This window comes from Capricornis sumatraensis, chromosome 21 (genome assembly GCF_032405125.1).
Source record: "Capricornis sumatraensis isolate serow.1 chromosome 21, serow.2, whole genome shotgun sequence".
In the NCBI taxonomy this organism is placed as follows: Eukaryota; Metazoa; Chordata; class Mammalia; order Artiodactyla; family Bovidae; genus Capricornis; species Capricornis sumatraensis.
Genome location: NC_091089.1, coordinates 55,525,962 through 55,548,797, shown reverse-complemented (window position 1 = coordinate 55,548,797; position 22,836 = coordinate 55,525,962). Strand labels below are relative to the sequence as shown.

The following is a 22,836-nucleotide window of genomic DNA, read 5'->3' as shown; positions in this document are numbered from 1 at the left end:
ACACATAATAAGTAAACAAACACAATAAAGGAAGTAAGATAGTTATACACATTAAGAAACACAAAGCGGAGTGAAGAGGGTGGATAGAGACCAAGGATGCTCCTAGGAATGGTCAGAGAAGACCTATGTTCCTTCGCAGTGGTGGCAGTTGAACACAGACCCGAATAAATGAGGGAAAAGTCTACTAAATATCTATGGAAAGACATGCCAGGCAAAGAGGACAGTTACACGTCGCTGAATTGGAATGTGTGTTATTGCCAAAGTACAGAGAGGAGAGCTATGTGGCTGAAAGACATTATAGAGAGGAACAGCAAGTGACAGTGTGAGAGGCATGCCAGAGGCTGGACCACATGGCACCTCTTGGGCAGGATGAAATTGGTGGATTTTGTGCCACATGTGATGGGAAGTCAAGAGGAATAACATGATGCAATTCACATTGAAAAGCTTCGGCGCAGACGACTTACTGTAAGATCAAGAGCTCAAGAAAAGAGAACAGTTACAAGCTTACAGCTATAGTCTACAATCTATAGATTATATTTGCCATCTAGAGATGGTATAGCTTGGATAAGAGCAGAAAAGTGGAGGTGGGAAAGAATGGTCAGATTCGGGACAGGTTTTGAAAGCAAGAACTATCAGATTTGGTGAAAGACTGAATTTGGGATGTGAGGAAATCACAATAAAGAAGTATGAAACTAGAGTTTTTGTTTTATTTTGTTTTTTTTTTTTTAAACAAGAATAGATGGTTAAATAGTGGTACCGTGTATTGGGAAAAATAATAGGAGGATCAAGTTTGGAGCTGGGGAGAGGGAATTATGGAAGAGCAAGATTTCCATGTTGAGCTCACCTGGCTTGCCTATTAGCCATCTGAAGAAGGTGAATGAAAATTGTATATGGAAATTGATGTGGGTTTCAGGAAGGGATTAATCTAGGGATTAAATTTTGTGATTCGTCAGCATGCAAATGGCATTAAAGCCATCGGTATTAGATGACACCTTCTAAGAAGCGAGTGTGGATAGTAGACAGCAGTTTGCAGACTGAACGCTAGGGTACTCTCTGTCTCTTGAGAGATGGGGAGAAAGGAGGAGTAAGTAAAGGACTAAAAATGAGCAGGCAGTGGGGCCGGAAGAAAACTGGGCACATTTAGAAGACAACAGCCAAGTGAAGAAAGCATTCCAGGAAAAAACAGAAGCTATGTCAAATTTTGCTGAGAACTGGACAACTGAGCATTTGGTAAGAAGACGTGGAGATTACTGAAATCTTGGCAACCATGGTTTTAGTAGAGGGACTGTGGAAATGCTCTTAAAACTAATAAAGAAGATTAAAACAGCAAAAAGTAATTACAGACAACTTTTAAGAGAGTTTCTCAGGAAAGGGGAGGAATGGGCTAGTGGTTCCAGGGAAGATGCTTTAACAAGGGAGTTATGAGATAATGCTCATATGCATATTGGAGTTATCAGTAGGAAGGAAAACTGATGATGCAAGAAAGGAAAGGGATAATTACAGAAGAGTCCCTAAGTGGGAATGAAAGGTTGGCCTCAAGGGAGAGAGCTGGTCTTACAGAGAAACAAAAACAGATCACTAGATTTGAAGAGTAGATAAGGATACCGTTTCTAAATGCTTCTCTTGGTGATAAAAGAAGCAGGCTTATTAGCAGGGACTGGGGAAAGGAGAGAGATATTGAGTCAGAAAGGAAAGAATAGATATAAGATATTCATCTTATAAAGTTAGACAATGAATGATGTCTCAATGAATGATAATGAATGATTTCTCTCAAAGTAAGAGAAATGACTGGCATTTCCAAATAAATGACAGTTCACCTTGAATTTGTTGTCATAAATACCCAGTGAATAGGCTATATGAAAATGAAAGTCACTCAGTCATGTCTGACTCTTTGGGACCACATGGACTGTAGCCTACCAGGCTCCTCTGTCCATGGGATTTTCCAGGCAAGAGTACTGGAGTGGGGTGCCATTGCCTTCTCCAGGGGATCTTCCCAACCCAAGGATCGAACCCGGGTCTCCCACACTGTAGACAGATGCTTTACTGTCTGAGCCAGCCACCAGGGAAGTCAAGGGATGAGCCACAAGGGATGGAAGGTAGTAATTAATGCTGGATTGGAAGTTGAGTTTAAATGGAAATAAAGACATGAGGAAGGCCAGGGATAATGGGAAGGTTGCAGAGTTAACGGACTGGAAGTCCTAGTGGGATTAAAAATTTGTTAGCAAGGGGCCTCTAAATGAGAAAAATAATACTGTGCTAGAAAAAGAGATGACAGAAACTGACATTCTGTAACAGGTACAATGATTGGTTTCCTGTGTGACATGCAATTGATGAATTGAGGTGGGAAAGAGCTAATATTGTAGGGAACACCAGGAACTAACATCAGATGGATTATGTGCATGGATACTGTAATTACCAAGATTGATCATAGAGGTAATTGGAAAGTGATTCACAGATACTAATATCTTCAGTGAAAATGGGAGTAAGACAGAAAACTTCAACATGAAGGGGGTAGGAAGTGATTATTTCAATATTTGTTTCAAGAGAGCTAGATTATTTAAGTCTGAAAATTATAGACTTATTTTTAAAAATCTATGAAGGTGGTTGTTAGAAGAAGATCAATAATGACAAAACTTCCATTCTTTTTAGATCGATTCATTTTCTATACAACTTCTTAAATATGTATCAACTGATTGCCCATAGATAAATCACGTGGTTGTGTTAGGCAAGCATAACAAACAACAGAGTGAAAATTCTAACTTCTAAATAAAAATGATATGATTTTAATAGTTCTTCATTATGTCCATTTGCCCAGAAAGTTCAGAGAAAACTCTAATTGGGTTTTGATAGTTGATAGAGAAAAGATATACAAAGTTGTATAATATAATATACAAACTGAAGCTAATATAATACTGCAAATCAAGGAGGAAATGCCCACCCACTGGAGTATTCTTGCCTGAAAAGTCCCATGGACAGAGGAGCCTGGCAGGCTACAGGCAAAAGGGTTGCAAAGAGTTGGACACGACTGAGCAACTAGGCATGCATGCCTCATATTAACGTGATATTGTTCCCTTCTCCACTGTGGCACCAACTGTTACTCACCAGGATTGCTGGACTGGGCATCCATGGGAATCATGAGCTTGGCCCGGGTGGCTCGGCGTGCAGCCAGTGATCTCTCCAGAGTGGACATGGAGCTCCCTGCTTCTTCTGTGTCTTGACCTAAAAGGAAAGCAATACCCTTGAGTATTAATGATGCAACACTTAATTTCTAGCCAGGAAGCCCATGCCTTTTCATTTCACTGATGCTTTAAATAATAATATCTACTTTTTTGTTTATCAATATGCTCTCATTATAAAAACGTTAATAAAATTTACCAGAACCTCATTAACCAAAAAGAACTATTATTATTTATTTATAATTTCCACACATGCATATATATATATATATATGTGAAAGCAAGAGAATATATACTAATATATTTATTTTTCAAAAATGGCATTATACCATACATACTATTTTGTAGTCTTCTTTAAAAAGTAACAGAAAAATCTTTCTCTGTCAATAAATAAGTCACCAGTGTAATTTTTAACAGCTCCATAATATGCAACTGTATGAATTAACCACAATCTTGGCAATTTATACTTAAGCCCCAAAGACATTAAATCTTACTATGAAAACATGGGAAATAAACTACGTTCTGCAAAAATATGGTTAGCTCTCTCGATACAAATTTATTATAATTCTATAAAATGTCACATTAAAGAGCAATAAAAATAATAAGAATGATACATGCAGATTTGAAAATTGAATAAAAATATATGTTGAAAAGTAATACTGAAATTCTGAATACTATATATCAGTTAAAAGTATATGATTCATTGACATGAAGTTTCGTCTGTTTTTTTCTTAAATGAAGTATAGTTGATTTATAATATTATATTAGTTTTAGGCATATAGCATAGTGGTTCAGTAATTTTATAGATAATACTCCATTAAATTATTCAAAATAATGGTTATAATACCCTGTGCTCTTCAATATATCCTTGTCACTTATTAGTAATTTCTGTGTCTTCACCTCATACCCTATTTTTGCTCCTCTTCCCTTTCCTCTTTCCACTGAAAACCACTAGTTTGTTTTCTATATCTGTGAGTTTGTTTGTTTTTCTATATACATTCATTTTGCTTTTTTAGATTTCACAAATTAGTGGTATCATACACTATTTGTCTTTGATCCATTTCACTAAGCATTTCACATTGCTACAAATGACAGAATTTAATTCATTTTAATGGCTGAGGAATATTGCACTGTATATGAATACCATAGCTTCTTTATCCATTTGTCTGTTGATGGTCACGTGGGTTGCGTCCATACCTTGGCTATTGTAAACAGTGCTGCTATAAATGTTGTGTGTGTGTTCAGTCTGTGTCTGACTCTCTGCGACCCCACGGATTGCAGCCCACTAGGCTTCTCTGTCCATGGGATTTTCCAGGCAAGGTTACTGGAGTGGGCTGCCATTTCCTACTCTAGGGGATCTTCCTGACACAGGGATCAAACCTGCTATGAGCACTGGGTGCACGTATCTTTACAAATTAGTGTTTTTGTTTTTTCTAGATAAATACTCAAGCATAGAATTGCTGGATCACATGGTAGTTCTATTTTTAGTTTTTTTCAGGAACCTCCATACTGTTTTCCATAGCAGATGAATCGACTTACACACCTACCCACAGTGTACAAGGATTACCTTTTCTCCACATTCTTGCCTACATTTGTTTTTTTGTAAACTTTTTGATGACAGCCATTCTGACAAGCGTAAGGTGATGTCTAGTTGTGGTTTTGATTTGCCTTTCTATTAATTAGAAATGTTGAGCATCTTTCATGTGCCTGTTGGCCATTTGTATATCTTCTATGGAAAAAAATGTCTATTCAGCTCTTCTGCCCATTTTTTAATTGGGTTGGCCTTTTTTTTATATTGAGTTGTATGAGCTGTTTATATATTTTGGATATTAGCCCCTTGTTGGATATTACCCTTGTTGGTAATATCATTTGCCCCTTTGGATATTACCCTTGTTGGTAGTATCATTTGCAAATATATTCTCTCATTTAGCAGGTTGCCATTTCATTTTGTCAATGGTTTGCCTTGCTGTGCAAAAGTTTTTAAGTTTAATTAGGTCTTGTTTATTTTTGCTTTTATTTCTTTTGCCTTAGGAGCGTGCGTGTGTGTGTATGCTAAGCCGCTTCAGTCCTGTCTGACTCTTTGTGACGCTATGGACTGGAATCTGCCAGTTTGCTCTGTCCGTGGCATTCTCCAGGCAATAATACTGGAGTGGGTTGCTATGCCTCTTCCAGGGGGATTTTCCTGACCCAGAGATTGAACTCACATCTCTTACGTCTACTGCATTGCCCGTCTCCTGAATCCCACCTGGGAAGACTTACCTTAGAGGACAGGTCCAAAAGTTATTGCTGCGATCTATGTCAAAAAGTGTTCTGCCTATGTTCTCTTCCAGGAGTTATATACTTTCAGATCTTATTAGGTCTTTAATCCATTGTATTTTTGTATACAGTGTGAGGAAATGTTGTAATACCATTACTTTACATGGAACTGTAAAGTTATTCCAGGACCACTTATTGAAGAGACTGTCTCTTCCTCCTTGTGTATTCTTGCTTCCCTTGTCATGACCATAGTATAATTGACCATGGGTGTGGGTTTATTTTCGGGTTATTTATTCTGGTCCACTGATCTATCTGTCTGTTTTGGGGCCAGTACCATGCTGTATTGATTGCCGTAGTTCTGTAGTACAGTCTGAAGTTGGAGAGTCTGATACCTTCAACTCTGTTCTATTTTTCAAGACTGTTTTAATAGTTCAAGGTCTTTTGTGGTTCCATATAAATTTTAGGAATATTTGTTGTATTCTATGAAAAATGTCATGGATATTTTGACAGGGATTGCATTAAATTTATAGATTGCTTTGGGTGATTTGGGCATTTTGATGATATTAATTCTTCCAATCATAGTTTTGTCCTTTTAACCAGGACATCACCAAGAACACTTCATGTATTGTCAAGTTTAACAAACAGGATCTCAAGTACTGCTTTCCCTATCACTACAGAGTTGGCGAGAAGGTCCTCAAATTAAAGACAAATGGGCAAAACTATTTTCTCACTCTGAATAAAATGGCTCTCATTTGGAGTTAAACATTTCCCAAGACTTGGTAAGAGACATCAAGATCTGTCTCACTGACCTGAAATGTCATCAGAGCATTTATATATATAATGAGAAGGAAAATCAAGAAGGAGGTATCCTAGCAATCATTAGCAAAACCTTCTAAGGCCTGAGAGACAATTTTATTTCCTCCAGTGAGAGACAGAGGTGCTTTTCCTCTCCTGATGGCTAGGATAAAATGAAGCTAGAATAAAAGACATCTACAGACTCTTGAGGTTACTGCCAAAGAGATCTGCCTTTCATTTATTCCCTGAGTAGAAGCTTATTGAGGCAGCAGGCTTGCTGGTCTACTCTGTGTCTATTCAAACAGACAAGAGGTAACTGAACAAAGCACATCTGAGAGAGGAGCCAGTGTGGATTATGAGCGCTCTCATCACGTGGCCTGTCAAAGACAGAGGAGCTTCCTGTGGGTCACATGGGCAGCTGGAAAGTTGGTCAGGCTTGAGAGCAGCTGACCCTCCAGAAGACCAGTGAGGTGGACAGGTATATCTGCTTCTGGGGGGAGAGGGTTAAGTCCTAACGAGGTATCTCAGATCATGGAATTGGCCAGAGGAAGCATCCCACAGGTTCCCGTAAATAATGCATACTGTGTTTTATAAGAGGCTGAGAATCTGGGTGCCACCTGAGGTCAGCCCACATGCCCAGAAAATCAGTGAAAAGCTTCAAACTGTGCTCTCTTCCCTCCCACCTTGACTTTCTCCTTTCATCTTTTCTTTATCTCCAATGGCTGCACCCCCACAAAACCCAGGAAGAGCAGGGAGGTAAGAAGAATGGCTAAAGGCATTTCTGAAATGGAGTAAGCTCCCTGCTTCTGTCCCACCCCCACTGCTCCATTCATTCCAAGGTGCTGGAGCATTCAGGAAACAAACTGTGACCCCCCCAGTCCTCAGAGCCAGAAGTCTGGCCATAGGAGAAAAAGAATCTTTAATTTAAATTTCAGATTTTAATTTCTAATGGAACTGGACAGTGGTTTAATGATAGAAAGTGACAGAAAAGTTAGGGACTCTGCTTGAGATATCACTTAAGGTCTAGAAAAGGAATACTTACCAAAAAAAAAAAAAAAAGTCAGCAATTAGAATCTTTGTTTGAATGACACTGTGAGAAAGCCTAGTCAACCAGCTACGCTTTTAATCAGTTACAATATTTTAATTTGGTTTAAAACAGCAATTCAGACAGTATGATACTGGCACAAAAGTAGAAATATAGATCGATGGGATAAGATAGAATGCCCAGAGATAAACCCATACAGCTATGGTCAGCTAATCTATGGCAAAGGAGGCCAGAATATACAATGGAGCAAAGACAGCCTCTTTGATAAATGGTGCTGGGAAAACTGGACAGCAACATGCAAAGGAATGAAATTAGAACACTCCCTAACGCCAAACACAAAAATTAACTCAAAATGGATTAAAGACCTAAAACTTCAAAGCTTTTGTGCAGCAAAGGAAACCGTAAGTAAGATGAAAAGACAACCCTCAGAATGGGAGAAAATATTTGCAAATATAGCAACTGACAAAGGATTAATCTCCAAAATATAGAAATAGTTCATGCAGCTCCAAAAAACAAACAACCCAACCAAAAAATATGGTTGGGAGTCCTTTTTAGACCTAAATAGACATTTCTCCAAAGAAGACATACAGATGGCTAACAAACACATGAAAAGATGCTCAACATCATTAATTCTTAGAGAAACGAAAAACCAAAACTACAAGGTGGGTGGGGGAGATATCACCTCACACTGGTCAAAATGACCATCACATCTACACACAATAAATACTGGAGAGGTTGTGAAGAAAGGGGAACCCTCTTGTACGGTTGGTGGGAATGGAGACTGATACAGCTACTGTGGAGAACAGGATGGAGGCTCCTTGTATGCGTGTGGTTCAGTCACCAAGTCCTGTCTGACTCTCTGCAACCCCAAGGACTGTAGCCCCCCAGGTTCCTCTGTCCATGGATTTCCCAGGCAAGAATACTGGAGTGGGTTGCCACTTCCTTCTCCAGGGGACCTTCAAGATGCAGCGTCTGAACCTTACAATAGCCAGGACGTGGAGACAGCCTAAACGTCCAGGATAAGGAGAATGCGGTACATATATAAAACGGAGTATTACTCGGCCATAAAAAGAACAACCCTGGGTCACGTGGAGAGATGTGGATGGCCCTAAAGAATGGCATATAGAGTGAGGTTAAGTCAGAAAGAGAAAAACAATACGGTATATTAATGCATGTATGTGGAATTTGAAAAAATGGGTATAGATGACGTCATTTACAAAGTAGAAACAGAGAAACAGGCATACAGAACAAACATACGGCTGCCAAGGAGAAAGGAGGGGGTAAGGGATGTACTGGGAGATGGGCTGACATGTATGTGTATGTATAGATACACACACACTATTGATGCGATGTATAAAGCAGACAACTAACGAGAACCTGCTGTCTAACACAGGGAACTCTACTCAGTGCTCAATGTGACCTAAATGGGAAGGAAGTCCAAAAGGAAGGAGATATGTGTATATAGACAGCTGATTCGCCTGGCTGTACAACAGAAAATAACAACATTGTAAAGCAACTATACTCCAATAAAAAAATTTTTTTTAAAAAAGCTAAATTGTCTGGAGAAAAATAATCCAGATAAATGAATGATCATTTTTTATTGAATCTAATTATTTCCATAGACAACTGATTCATAAGGATACAGTTGTGTTTTCCAGAGTCTATTTGGATTATTAATATATTTGGCAGTGGTATAATACACTTCTAATTTCCTACACAAAACAACCAAACCAAAATAAAACCAGCTACTGATTCTGAAAATACCCAATGAATTGACCAAGTCAGTTCTTGATGAGGGTATTGGGTTGATTATGTAACTTCCCATAAGCATTTTGAAACTATAAGGGCCCATAGAAAGTGAAATATCCTAATAACCATTTTCTGTTTATTTCTTTTTTTTAAATTTTACTTTACAATACTGTATTGGCTTTGCCATACATCACTATGAATCCACCACGGGTGTACACGTGTTCCCAACCCTGAACCCCCCTCCCATCTCCTTCCCCATACCATCTCTCTGGATCATCCCAGTGCACCAGCCCCAAGCATCCTGTATCCTGCATCGAACCTAGACTGGCGATTCATTTATTTCTAAGTTATTCCTGGACATGGATTGTTCTGCACCAAATCATTAAACAGCAGGCTCTTTTTTTTTCCTTTAGATCACTTTGTCCACCAACAGAGCCTTCAGGGAGACTCCATTTGACTAGGTTAGTGAGTTTGAGCAAGCTCCGGGAGTTGGTGATAGACAGGGAAGCCTGGCGTGCTGCAGTCCATGGGGTCGCAGAGTCAGACAAGACTGAGCGACTGAACTGAACTGAGTGATCATATAATGTGATTGTGTGGGGATGACAGTTGATCTCCATGGTATTCAAGGCAAAGTAACAGAATAGTTGATGTTTTCATACTTCGAGTGTCCCAGAAGTGACTTTTTTTTTAAAGCAAGGGATTGACAGAAAATTTAAAATCAACTTTTCAAAGACACAGGGAAGTAAAATATGTACAAATGCCTTTAAATTTTGCCTTGACAAAACTTCTGTTCAAGATGTAACAAAATGCGTTTGGTTCATCTAACCTCCACATTTCGATATGTCCTAACTGGATTGCCTCTTGTCTCTTAGAAGTTTCAGGAAGCATCGCAGTTGACAAGATGATAGAATAAAAAGTAAACCCAGTTAATCAACCAAATTTACATCAGATTACTTTAACTATTGGTAAATGATCTAAGAATGACTGGCAAGTCTAAGTCACTTCAGTTGTGTCCAACTCTGTGCGACCCCATAGACAGCAGCGTACCAGGCTCTGCCGTCCCTGGGATTCTCCAGGCAAAAATAGTGGAATGGGTTGCCATTTCCTTCTCCAATGCATGAAAGTGAAAAGTGAAAGTGAAGTCGCTCAGTCATATCCAACTCTTAGCGACACCATGGACTGCAGCCTACTAGGCTCCTCTGTCCATGGGATTTTCCAGGCAAGAGTACTGGAGTGGGGTGCCATTGCCTTCTTCTATTTGGGATGGTATTACTTAGTAATTTTATGTACTTCAGATTAACTTGGGAAAATTCCTTATTTATCAATAACCTGCTAATTTTACTTATATTTGGTTTCACTGTTGCTGCTTTTTTACTGTACCATTCTCTAGGATATGTACAATTTGCAGAACATATTTCTGTAAAGATGACCATTTAATATGTGTCCAATAGTGGTGATAATTATTCCTTTGTGTGCCTAGTCGCTCAGTCATGTCTGACTTCATTTGCGACCCCATGGGCTGTAGCCTTCCAGGCTCCTCTGCCTATGGGATTCTCTGGGCAAGAATACTGGAGTCGGTTGCCAAGGCCTCCTCCAGGGTATCTTCCCAACCGAGGGATCAAACCCAGGTCTCCCGCATTGCAGGAAGATTCTTTACCATCTGAGCCACCTGGGAAGCCCCATTATTCCTTTATTATGTTTTAAATATAATGCGTGTGTGCATGCTAAGCTGCTTCAGTCATGTCTAACTCTTTGCGACCCCATGGACTGTAGCCCTCCAGGCAAGAAGACTGGCGTGGGTTGCCATGGCCTCCTGCAGGGGATCCTCCTGACTTAGGGACTGAACGCACATGGCCCCTATACTGGCAGGCAGATTCTTTACTGCTGAGCCACTGGGAAAGCCCTTCAAATATAATGTGTGGATATAAAAAGTCGTGTTATATATAACATACATATGTAAGTTACAAAGTATCAATAAACAAAAAGCCATGATTTCACCACGGGCTCGCACACACACAGAGGGCTTCGAGAGCTCCTCTGGGCGGGGTTCAGCGTGCGGTGTTTTTCCTGCCGCCAGTGAGGCCAGTTACCTGAATGAGAGGTGCTCTTGCTCCCCAGCTGCGTCTCTGACTGACTGTGGCTGACGGGCGTGAGGTCTTGGCAGCTCTGGATGGGGGAGTCTCTCGCCGTCGGGTCGGTGCCTGGCGGCTTCTCGATGTTTTTCATCTCCATTTCTTCGTGATGGATCCACAGGTCCGGGGGCCGGAGGTCCTTCTGGCTGCCCTTCCTTTTGCCAACGCTGTGGGTGGCCCGTTTCCTACGGAGCAAAATCAGGAGGCAGATGTGAGTACTTTATTCGATGGCTTTTCCTCTCTCTTTTTTTTCTTCTCAGTCAATTCAAGTCAGAAGCGAGAGAGAGGAAACAAAAGCGCTCCCAGGAGGAACCCCGTGAAAGCCAGGCGCTGGCAGCCTGGCCCGGCTGCCTTTTCTCTCCTTCCCTGGAGCCTCGCCGCCTTCCGGAGACGCGGCGCGGCCTCCCCGGGGCCCGGCGGCCTGCCAGGCAGCGCCTCGCGCCAGCGTCCGCGGCGGGCTTCAGCGCGAGGTGACGGTGGGTTAGATGGAGCCATATGCCGCTCTTTGGAGCCAGGCATAAGGTACCCGACGGCAACATCTGTCTAGCAGCTAAATGACAGAGTTGCTTCCAAAGGGCAAATGGAAATGAAACGGCCAGGATTTGTGCCAACAGCCAAGACTGGGGCTTAGAAGAAAGTCTGTACCTCAGCTGTCCAATTTCCTGTGCAGCTGGGGAAGGTGGCCCTTTGAAGACAAAAAGGCTGCAGAAACACATTCTCAGGAGAATAAAATGCTTTCTTCTCGGAGTCACTAAGTGTCTGGATTTGAACACAATAAGACCCATCCTTTGACAAAAGAAGAAGCCATTTGGAAGTGTGCTGTAAACATCTCTTATTTTCCTCAGTAAGCATTTAGCAATCCTTAATTTGTTTTTCAGCAGCAGTCTCCTCTTGGGGCCAGTGAGATTGCAATGTTCCCTGCAGACTGAGTCAAGAACCTGATGCTTATGTTAGCCAAACTCTAGAGCAGGGGGTCGGTAAACCACGACCTGAAGGCCACATCCTCCACTGTTTACTTTTGTGTGGTTTTTCTTGTAGTTTTTTTTTTTTTTTTTAAGTTTTTACTTTTGTTCTAATTGGCATCTTGCTCAAAAGCACAGAACAGTGAATGATTTGGTGGCTCCATGATAGTTACAAACAAAATCCTTAGGTAAACAGTTACAGTATCCCACATCAGTTATTTCACATTAAGAGCAGGTTGTTTAAAAAAAAAAGTGCTGTGCTTAAAGGGAGCACAAACAAGGTAAGCATTTTAATTTCATAACAAAGTTAAACCTAGCACCTTTAAAATATAATAAATACTGTAAGTACAAAAGTATCATTTCTGTGGAGGAGAATTCCAGTGCACCAACAGTGCAAAGGAAAAGCAGCCTTTTCAAAGCTGGAATTAAGTTTGTGTAAACACACACCCACCACCACTCTGCCTCCTATGTGGAATACGCATTTCTGCTGTGCCCTCCCCACCCAGGGCTGAAAAGAGCTCCTGGGAAGTCTCTTTTTCCAAATCATAGAAACTGCTCTGGCTTCCAGGCTATGGGCTGGGAAGATTTTGGTGTAGGGCAAGGAGATCAATGTGTTCAAGCGGGATGAGTTCTTTTACAGACGGGCCAACTGCTAACACTTCTAGCCCCCTTCTCCCCACCTGAACCTCCCAGCCCAAGGGTGCCCCTGCCTACCTGTGTGACCCCAACTTCAGAGAGCGCGTCTGAGCTCAGAGCTCTGTGTAGCGAGAGGAGTGGCAGCCTACGTTACCCACAGCTGATGCTGCTTTGCAAATGGAGCATTTTGGCCAGCTCGGGATATCTACAAACACCTGTGATTCTTAACCCACTGTGACCAGTTGGTTCTAAAGTAGGGAATGAGGGTGTTAGGTGTTTCCCTTCTTAATATTTTCAAACACTAATGATCAGTCCTTTCCAGTGTGGTTTTTACATCACTCACAAAGTGATATTTTCTTTCTCTTAAGCTCTCCATCTTCACATTGAACCCTGGAGCTTCAGGTCTTACTTTAAACAAGTACATGCTAAGTCACTTCAGTCATGTCCGACTCTTTGCGACCCTATGTACTAGCCCACCAGGCTCCATGAGATTCTCCAGGCAAGAATATTGGAGTGGGTTGCCATGATCTCCTGTAGAGGATCTTCCTGACCCAGGGATCGAACCCACGTCTCTTACATCTCCTGCACTGGCAGGCAGGTTCTTTACCACTAGTGTAACGTGGAAAGCCCTTACCAGGGAAGTATAAAAAGAAACAATGAGAAGCAGAATCAATGCCCAATGCTTGCATTCCAGCATTACGATGAGATAACAGCTAGATTTTTTTCCCCCTAAATCATTCAGAATTTACCAACTATCCAGACCAAAGATTATTTCCAAGCAGGAAAGTTCTGATTTCAACTTCTCCACTGACCCCTGTGCAGCTCAACTTATTCTGTTTCCAAATGCTCATGGAAGGACTTATTTGCTCAGCTATCCCTGGCGCCAGATGGACTTGTAGACACAAAATGCCATAAGGATCACGGTCACCAGCAGAAGGTTGAAAATGGCTCCCATCAACACCAGGTTCTGCCCACGCAGCACCGCATTCACCCGGCTCTACTCAGCGGGCTCCCCAGGGCTGGGGCTCAGGGCCTCCAGCAAGCCCAGCAGGAGGCAACACAGCCACCACCGTACCGAACTCAGCATCTTCTTCGGCCCGTAGCAGAAGCCTGCAGTGCCTGTTTTTGTAAATAAAGTTTTATTGGAAATCTGCCAAGCTCTTTCATTTGCATTGCATTGTTGAAGGGTTACAACAAATACCATATGGCCCACAAAGGCTAAAATATTTACTCCTGGGCCTTTTTTTAGAAATGGTTTTCAACCTCTGCTCTATAGTTTTATAAATTTTTAAATCTCTGCTTGTAGCTTCTGTTTCTCTTAAAATAATAACATTGCTTCATAAGGCAGAATTCAGACAGTTAAAAGCTAACCTGTGGCAGAAGCCCAGAGAAGCACCTCTTTCTGTTTCCTCACGTGAAATGAATGGCTTACGAGCATAACTGCTTTCCTGTGAGCTAAATGGTTCAAACAAACTGCTCTCAGTGGAGACTGTAACCTATTCAAGGCCACTGAGAATGACTTTGGTTCCCCAATTGCTGGATAAGATGCTTTGTACATATTAGGCCATTAGTACATGTTTGTTCTATGAGTTGCTATGATCTGTTCATATTTCTTAATGTTTTTTGTCTTTCTTCAGCTAGGCTGATGAGGATATAAAGAAAGAAATCCAGACTTCATATCTATTTGCTGCTGCTGCTGCTAAGTCACTTCAGTCATGTCCAACTCTGCATGACCCCATAGACGGCAGCCCACCAGGCTCCCCCGTCCCTGGGATTTTCCAGGCAAGAATACTGGAGTGGGTTGCCATTTCCTTCTCCAATGCATGAAAGTGAAAAGTGAAAGTAAGTCGCTCAGTCGTGTCCGACTCTTTGTGACCCATGGACTGCAGTCTACCAGGCTCCTCTGTCCATGGGATTTTCCAGGCAAGAGTACTGGAGTGGGGTGCCATTGCCTTCTCCTCATATCTATTTAGTGGGAAAAAATATGTAGGGTTTTCTGCTCTAATATTTTCCCAAGTATCTAAAATTTGCTGATTTCCTGGCAGCAGCCTCACACTGACTCTAGACAATGGTCTATAGTAGCCCCTAGATCATTTTCTTGTGTTTAAGATAATAACTCTCTTGCTAACCATTTATTCCCTGAACTCATTTCCGTACACTTCACCGGCCCACAGGAAACGTGTTTGCAGTTCACACATAACTCTTTGTGTAATCCATCTCTGGTCATTTAGAAGAACTTCATGCCATTTTCAAACTGGGAGATTTCACCCAAGTATCTTTCTAACATATCACAATGCTAAATAAGTTAAACCCTGGTGCCCATATGACTTCATACAAAGGCACACCAGTTCCCAAATCTAGGACAAAATTGTCAGAATGGCTATGATGACTCAATATTTAAATAGCTTGTGGTACAGATGTTTGTCAAATAATTTATGAAACTGGAAGGAAATGATGAATTCTGGCTCCCTTGCTTACGTTCATGCCCAATTCATTCATTCATTTACCAGTCCCCATGACTTCAGTACCAAGCGTCTCCAGGCATATCCTATTTTAAAAAAGTTCTAAATTTGTTCAAGGTAGAACCTTTTTAGTATGTTATGATTTATAACCTCCACTTGGAAACAAATTATTATTCCTGAGAAAATGCATAAGTATTTTTCTGATGGATTTTAATCAGATCATGACCCACTTTCGAGAAGCTGCTCATCCACTTAGCTGACAGTTGTCAACAACCTAAAGACTTCTAAGCAGACTTTATTTCCTTTTTGTATATGTTCTGACAGACCATCTAACCTCTTCTGTTTTCTATAATGTCTCTTCTCAAGAGAGAAATCTCTGGCCTTGGAGAGGGCCCCCTCCACTGCTGGTAGTAACCCAGTGGTCCATGTAGCAGGGCTAGAATAAAACTGGCATCTGCGCAAAACTAAACTGTGTGGAGTTTGTCCTAAAACCTGTAGGAACAACTGTCACGTGAACCTTTTCTCTATCTGCTAGTTCCCTGACTAAATAACTGCCGCCTATTTTGTCCCCAGTCCCTCTATCTCACCACTGGAATCCTCTACGGAGACGAGCCCAGTGCACTGGTTCCCGATGTCTGGTCCTTGGACCAGCAGAACTGGCATTACCTTGGAAATTGTCAGAAATGCACATTTGCAATTCCTGCCCCATCAGAAACTTGCAAATGGCGTTGAGACCCAGCAGGCTGTGTTTTAACAGCCCTCGAGGGAAATCTGATGCACCAAAACTTTGAGAAGCACTGTCTTCAGTGAAAGAAAACCAAATTTTCTTCGTTTCGTATCAAGCTAGGTTTTCATATTAGATGCAGAACGCGTGCGTGCTCATGTGTGCCGTCACTTCAGTCGTGTCTGACTCTTTGTGACCCCGTGGACTGTAGCCACCAGGCCTCCTCTGTCCATGGGATTCTCCAGGCAAGAACACTGGAGTGGGTTGCCATGCCCTCCTCCAGGGGATCTTCCCCACCCAGGGACCGAACCCATGTCTCCTGCCCTGCAGGAGCATTTGTTATGCCATCTTTCCCGCCCCAACACACACACACACACACACACACACACACCTTTTTTTCTAGGTACCAGTAATCTTGGCTTCCAAAAATAGCTGCAGGGTCTCTTCCCATCCACGTGTTCTTGAATAAAGGCAGAGCAAGGAATCTTCAAGGCTCTGCCTGCTCTTTCTCATACTATGGCAAAGCTTCCACAGCATGATCAAATTCTGATGAGGTCTTATTTGTCCTATCTATGGATTTCTCTATCAAATCTAGATAGCTAGTAGTCATCCATCCATCCATCCATCCAATCTTCTGCCCACAATGCCTTCACAGTCCTATTTACTTACAAACTACTTAAGATCCCTTCAAGTCTATCTTCTTCAGGAAACCCTCCTGACCAATTTAGGTCAGTATAATCTTAAAATAGCTAAATCACGGCCGCTCATCTTTCTCAACACCACTCACCTTGCATTGATCACTATCTGTCTAACTGAGCTGACCAGATGCTCCCTGTGTGTGAACTGGTTTCCTCCACTGATACAGGAGCAAAAACTCTCCTTACTCCCCTTCTCCAACATAATCCATTGTTTCACAACTCAGTGACCATTTACGGATGGTAAATGTGCCAAGAAAAGAACTAAGGACTAGAAATGTGAAGATCAAAGAGACACTAGGAATTAAAAAATGAATGAAAAAATATGACATGGCTTTTGCATCACTGGAGCAAGGAGCATGCCCTGGGGCATGGCACATAAGAAAACTGAAAAAGTAGAAAGGACTAAATGGTAACAGATACAGGTAAAACACCAGGAAGTCCCTGGGAAATTGCAGAAACGTTTTTATCTCAAGAGTTAACAGCAAGCAGATTTGTTACTTTGTAGATCACACACTAAGCATAGTAATCACTTGATTACTATAATAAAAATTTTGTTATTATTGACCTGGAAATATTTCAAGGTTTCTTTACTGACTCCTTATTTGCTATCTGTTCCTTACTTTGCAAATAATCTGTAACTCTAAGAAGAGTTTCTTTCTTCATTTTTAATTGGTCTGCTGGGGATGCAAACAGCTAAGAACCAAATCGGTTGGGCACCCATTTTACTCCAGACTGTAGTACACATTCAAATTTAATGTATTCAGACAACTCTACCCATGTGTCCATGTGGTAGTCATGTGTCCAGAATTTCCAGGATAGTGTCTTTGTAAAATATTTTGCCTTTAGTATCTATAGATACATTCTAACTTATAATAAATATTCTACATTTTAGCCAGGGAAATAGTATTACTTCATTAAAAAAGCCCTGAAATTCCCTATCAATTTAAGCCTGAAAACACAAATTTTCTACTTCATTAGAACTGACTCAAATGTGTTCCTTTTTATAGCTGAGTAGTATTCCATTGTATATATGTACCACAGCTTCCTTATCCATTTATCTGCCGATGGACATCTAGGTTGATACAGGGCAAAGACCATTACAATATTATAAGTATCCTCCAATTAAAATAAATAATTAAAAAAAACTGAGGGAAACACACACACACACATAACATTTTCGTACTATGATATTCTACTATAATCTCACTAATTCAAGATGTGCAAGGGAAGTCTCTTCAAAGTAGTATAAATTTAAGTTCATAACCAAAAAGGAAATGTAAAGTTATTTTTATTACATGGAAATTTGAATCTAAATGCTACCATGAGATTCTATAATTCAGTAGTAGTCCTTGTGGAATTTTGGTGGTAGAGAGTTGATAGAAAGTATTTATTCCCACTTCTTTGAGGAAGGGCTTCCCTTCTGGCTCAGCTGATAAAGGATCTACCTGCAATGTGGGAGACCTGGGTTCGATCCCTGGGTTGGGAAGAACCCCTGGAGAAGGGAGAGGCTACCCACTCCAGTATTGTGGCCTGGAGAATTCCATGGACTGTACAGTCCACAGGGTCACAAAGAGTCAGACATCACTGAGTGACTTCCAGTTTCACTTTATTTGAGGAAACTGACATTCAGCGATTAGGTCTTCATTTAGGTTTAATTAAATACCATTAATTTAATTAAAGAGGTGATCTAATCAGAACTAGAACTTGGGTTCTAACTTCTGTTAGCTATTTTATAACATAAAACCTTACCAACTAGAATATGAGCCAAACAAGCTAGCTCATTACCTCATCATTATATAAATCACAGAATAAAATGTATAGACACTAACGTGAATGAAGGATTACTGATAGCACACAAAAATATGCTCCAAATCCATTTGGATATAATTCAAGTCCTCCAATGAAACACAAAGACAATTTACATCCTCCAGCAGTTCTAGATAAAGAAATATTGAAGAAGCCCATGGATGTTTCCCACGTCACCTTATTAATCACATTAAACTCCCATTTCTGAGAGGCCTGTAATGGACATTATTTCTGTTTCAAATTAGAATTGATTTTGCTTTCATCTGCATTATTTGATTTGTTCTACGAAGTTCAATGGTGGTGGTATGGGGAGAGGTTCTCAGCAAAATCAAAAAAAGCTAAATTAAAACTCAAAAATATCTTAAAGGAGAAGTATTTTTTCTTTGTTAACACATACAAACAAAGAGACCAAGATGCCAAGTAAATATTAAGAGATGTTGGAGATAGGATGAGGAAAAACCTAAGGCACAGTAGCATAGGAACCATAGATTAGCTTTCTTCAGACTTTCAATCATTCATGGAGTGATTTATTCTGTCATTCATTTCCTAATTTTAAAAACAAGTCAGGGACTTTCCTGGTAGTCCAGCGGCTAAGAATCCACCTTGCCACACAGAGGACATGTGTTTGATCCCTGGTTGGGAAACTACGATTCCACATGCTCAGCCTCCCTGGTGGTACAGTGGATAAGAATTTGCCTGCCAGTGCAGGAGATATGGGTTTGATCCCTGGTCCAGGAAGATTCCACATGTCACAGAGCTCCACTGCTACTGAGCCCACATGCTGGACTCACTGAAGCCTGCATGTTCTAGGGCCTGCAGGCCACAAGTACTGAGCTCTCGTGCTACAGTTACTGAAGCCTGTGTGCCTAGACCCCATGCTCTGCAGTAAGAGAAGCCACACTGAAGACCCTGTGCTCTGCAACCAGACAGTATCCCGCCGTCCGCAACTAGAGAAAGCCCAAGGGCACCAACGAAGACCCCAGTGCAGCCATAAATAAACAGATTAATTAACTTTTTAAAAAACAATCCCACATGATCTGGAACAACTAAGCTTGTGTGCACCAACCACTGAGCCCCTGTCCTCTGGAGCCCGTGTACTGCAACTCCTGAGCCCATGCAGGACGCAACAAAGATTCCCCGTAGTGCAACTAAGACCTGATACAGCCAAATTAATTAATTAATTCAAAAAGTAAATCAAAATATAAACAAGCCACTCCAGGGTTCAGCCTCTTCTCTTCCTAAAAAAAAAAAAATCCTTTAAGCTCCTAACAAAGTGCTTAGGGTGCGGTTTAGGACAATTTGAGAGTTTCTCAAAATAGCATCAAATCTCACATTTGTAATATGGAGAAGACTGGCATTCTTCTCTGTGGAGAAACAAGACAGACTCAGGAGTCCAGTTCATCGAATCAGTAAGACTCTCAGACATTCTTCTTACAGCGATGAACACGATGAAGACAAAATACCACACTACAGATGATTCAGTTCACTCAATTAGTTTTAGTGAATGCCTCCATGTTTTTAAAACTGGCATGAAGTAAGGTCTGAAACCACCACCCTCCTTGCGTCCATTTCAGTGAATCTTAGCTCTGCCTCAGAGACCTGAGGCTTTGATTTTCCACTGTGATTTGTTTACAAAAGCCCTTTCCTGGGATTGCTGGACCAAGAGATTGTTCAGTGACTTACTCAATCACAGTGATTTTCCCCCAGAAGCTTACTAAGTGCCCAGCACTCTAGAAGCTCAGTGTGTGATTGTGTTGTGATTGTGTGTGTTAGTTGCTCAATCTTGTCTGACTCTCTGTGACTCCATGGGCTGTAGCCCACCAGGCTCATCTGTGCATGGAATTCTCCAGACAAGAACACTGAAGTGGGTGGCCCATCCCTTCTCCAGGGGATCATCCCAACCCAGGGACTGAATCTGGGTCTCCCGCATTGCAGGCAGATTCCTTACCATCTGAACCACCTGGGAAGCCTTAAGACTTCCCTGAAAGCTTACACAGGAGACCTACCCTGTAAATCTCACTCTGTCTGGTTTCCTATTGGGGAACAATGAACCTGCACACCAGCTATCATCAGCTTCAAGACAGTCTAGTCAAACGAATGCAGCTGGATATAGAATTTGACATGCCATCTAAATAGATGAAGTGCAAAGACTGCTTCTATATCTTTATTTTACTTTCTATACTATGGAAATCCTCCTGTATATTGTTACTAAATACTTCACTTAAAAATGCTAGGAAATACAGTAGAAATCAACAAACAGGATCATAGGATTTTTTTAAAAGAGAGAAAAGCTGAGGTATTTGCCAGGAAAGACAGAAAATTATTTGCTAGAGAATCTTTCTCTAGCAATGTGTGTTATATGTAGTTGTCACACCAGCCACCTGTGAGCCCATGCCTCAGGCATGCAGAGCACCATGCCTCAGGCCAAAAACAAACAAAAATTAAGGGAAAAGCCTAGTATAGACAATCCAGTGAGAAAAGCACAGGTGAGAAAAACCGTATCAGGCTGAATTTGAAAAGTGCTAGACAGGCAAAGAGGCATAAAACAACCAGAAGATTATTGCTGGTTCCCACAACTGGCTGGTACAAGGGTAAATATGCTGGTTAGACAGTATTGCTGGGAGGCGATAAGCTGAATCAAACTTCTTTTCCATTTCAAACTTTGTACTTTGATGTATCATTCTCGTATATATTATTACCTAGAGGTGCATGATATGAAAATATTTTTAAGACCCTCAAAATTTTTAATTTCTGAAAGTCAACCAGAGCCAGGCAATCTGAATCATTTTGAATTTCTGGAATCTCTCTTCCATCCTAACTACTGCCTCCAAAATACACACACCATAGCACTGTAACTATGCTGACTTTGTAACTATTCTACACTCAATCATTCATGTGATAGGCACTGACTAAATGCCTATGAACCTCCACATCAAAAGGATAAATCAGTACTTTTAGATGAACACACATCTCCAACCTTTCATCCATAATTGCAGAGAGAGTCATAAGTAGGGACATGGCGAAGTTCATTCTCTAAGTGTTACTTAAGGAATAGCTCCCCTCACGTGAACATAAGAATCTGGTCTCGAGGATTAAAATCAGGGCCTTCCCTGCTAGCCCAGCAGTTAGGAACCCATCTTCCAATGCAGCGGACACAGGTTCGAGCCCTGCATCTTAGCTGGCCAACTAGGATCCCACATGCCACACAGGTCAATTAAGTTGGCATGCCGCAACGAGAGAAACCCATGTGCCACAAGTAGAGAGCCCGTGTGCCACAACTGCTGGGCTCCTGCACACTACCAACAGGGAGGAGCACACTCAGCGAAGACCCATTGCAGTCAAAATTAAAAAAAAAAAAAAAAAAGAAGTAAAATCAAAGAGACATGCAAAGTGTTCGTCCAGGTGGATTCTGCTATTACGTCTGCAAGCCTTTTCCTCACCCACTTATTTTATGGGCCTAGAATGGACAAAAGGCAAGATTTTTGCCCAGGTCAGGAGAGGAGATAAAGAATGCATGGTGAGTCATGAACATGCACAGGAAGAGAGCCATCAAAAATCTAACTCAAAAAGATGGCATTCAGGACTTCCCTAGCAGTCCAGCGGTTAGGACTCCATGCTTCCATTGCAGGGGATACATGTTCGACCCCTGGTCAGGGAACTAAGATCCCACATGCTGCAAGCAAAGATCCTGCATGTAGCAACTAAGACCAGTGGCAGCCAAAAATTTAAACATTTTAAAAAAAGAATGGCATTCAGGTCAAACAGTGACTTTTCTCTGGCAATCATCTGTTACCTACTTTCTCTGCTGGGCTGAAGAACGCCGGGTGCAAATCACGGCCACCGCCACCACCACGAGCACTGTGATGATGCCAACGGTGACCACGATGATCACCAGCAGGTTGCTGTTCTTCTGAGGAGTGACGCTGCCATGTGGGGGGTGCATCTTGCCAATGGGTGGTTCTGGGGAAAGACAGGCAAATGGAGATCAGTTTAAGGACATGTGGCAGCCGATGGCATATCACGCTTGGCTAAGGATTCAGAGTTCCTATTGTTCTGGGCATTCCTGAAGCTGGGGGTGGGGGGGAAAGCAATGAAAAAATGACAGGAAAGATCTAAATTATCTACCCATGATAAATGAAACCAAGTCCACACAGAAACTTACAGAGGAATATTCATAGCTACCTTAGCCAAAATTGCCGCAAGTGGGAAACCCCAGAGCCATCAGCTGATGAATGGATGAAGAAATGAGATATATCCGTACAGTAGAATACTATCCAGTCATAAACAGAAAGGAAATACTAATACATGATACAAAATTCATGTACCTTGAAGTTGTTCTGCTAAGTGAAAGCAGCCAGACACAAAAGGCCACATATGATTCTACTTACATGAAAC

The 22,836-nt window shown here is 41.4% G+C and overlaps 1 protein-coding gene across 1 annotated transcript in view; it reads right to left on the bottom strand.

The window, feature by feature from the left end:
• Positions 1 to 22,836, bottom strand: part of DCC (DCC netrin 1 receptor) — an 813,847-nt gene that overhangs the window by 74,465 nt on the left and 716,546 nt on the right. Inside the window, 3 exon segments of the mRNA XM_068993780.1 lie at positions 3,103 to 3,219; positions 11,112 to 11,338; positions 22,239 to 22,401. Coding sequence (XP_068849881.1) covers positions 3,103 to 3,219; positions 11,112 to 11,338; positions 22,239 to 22,401 — 507 coding nt within the window.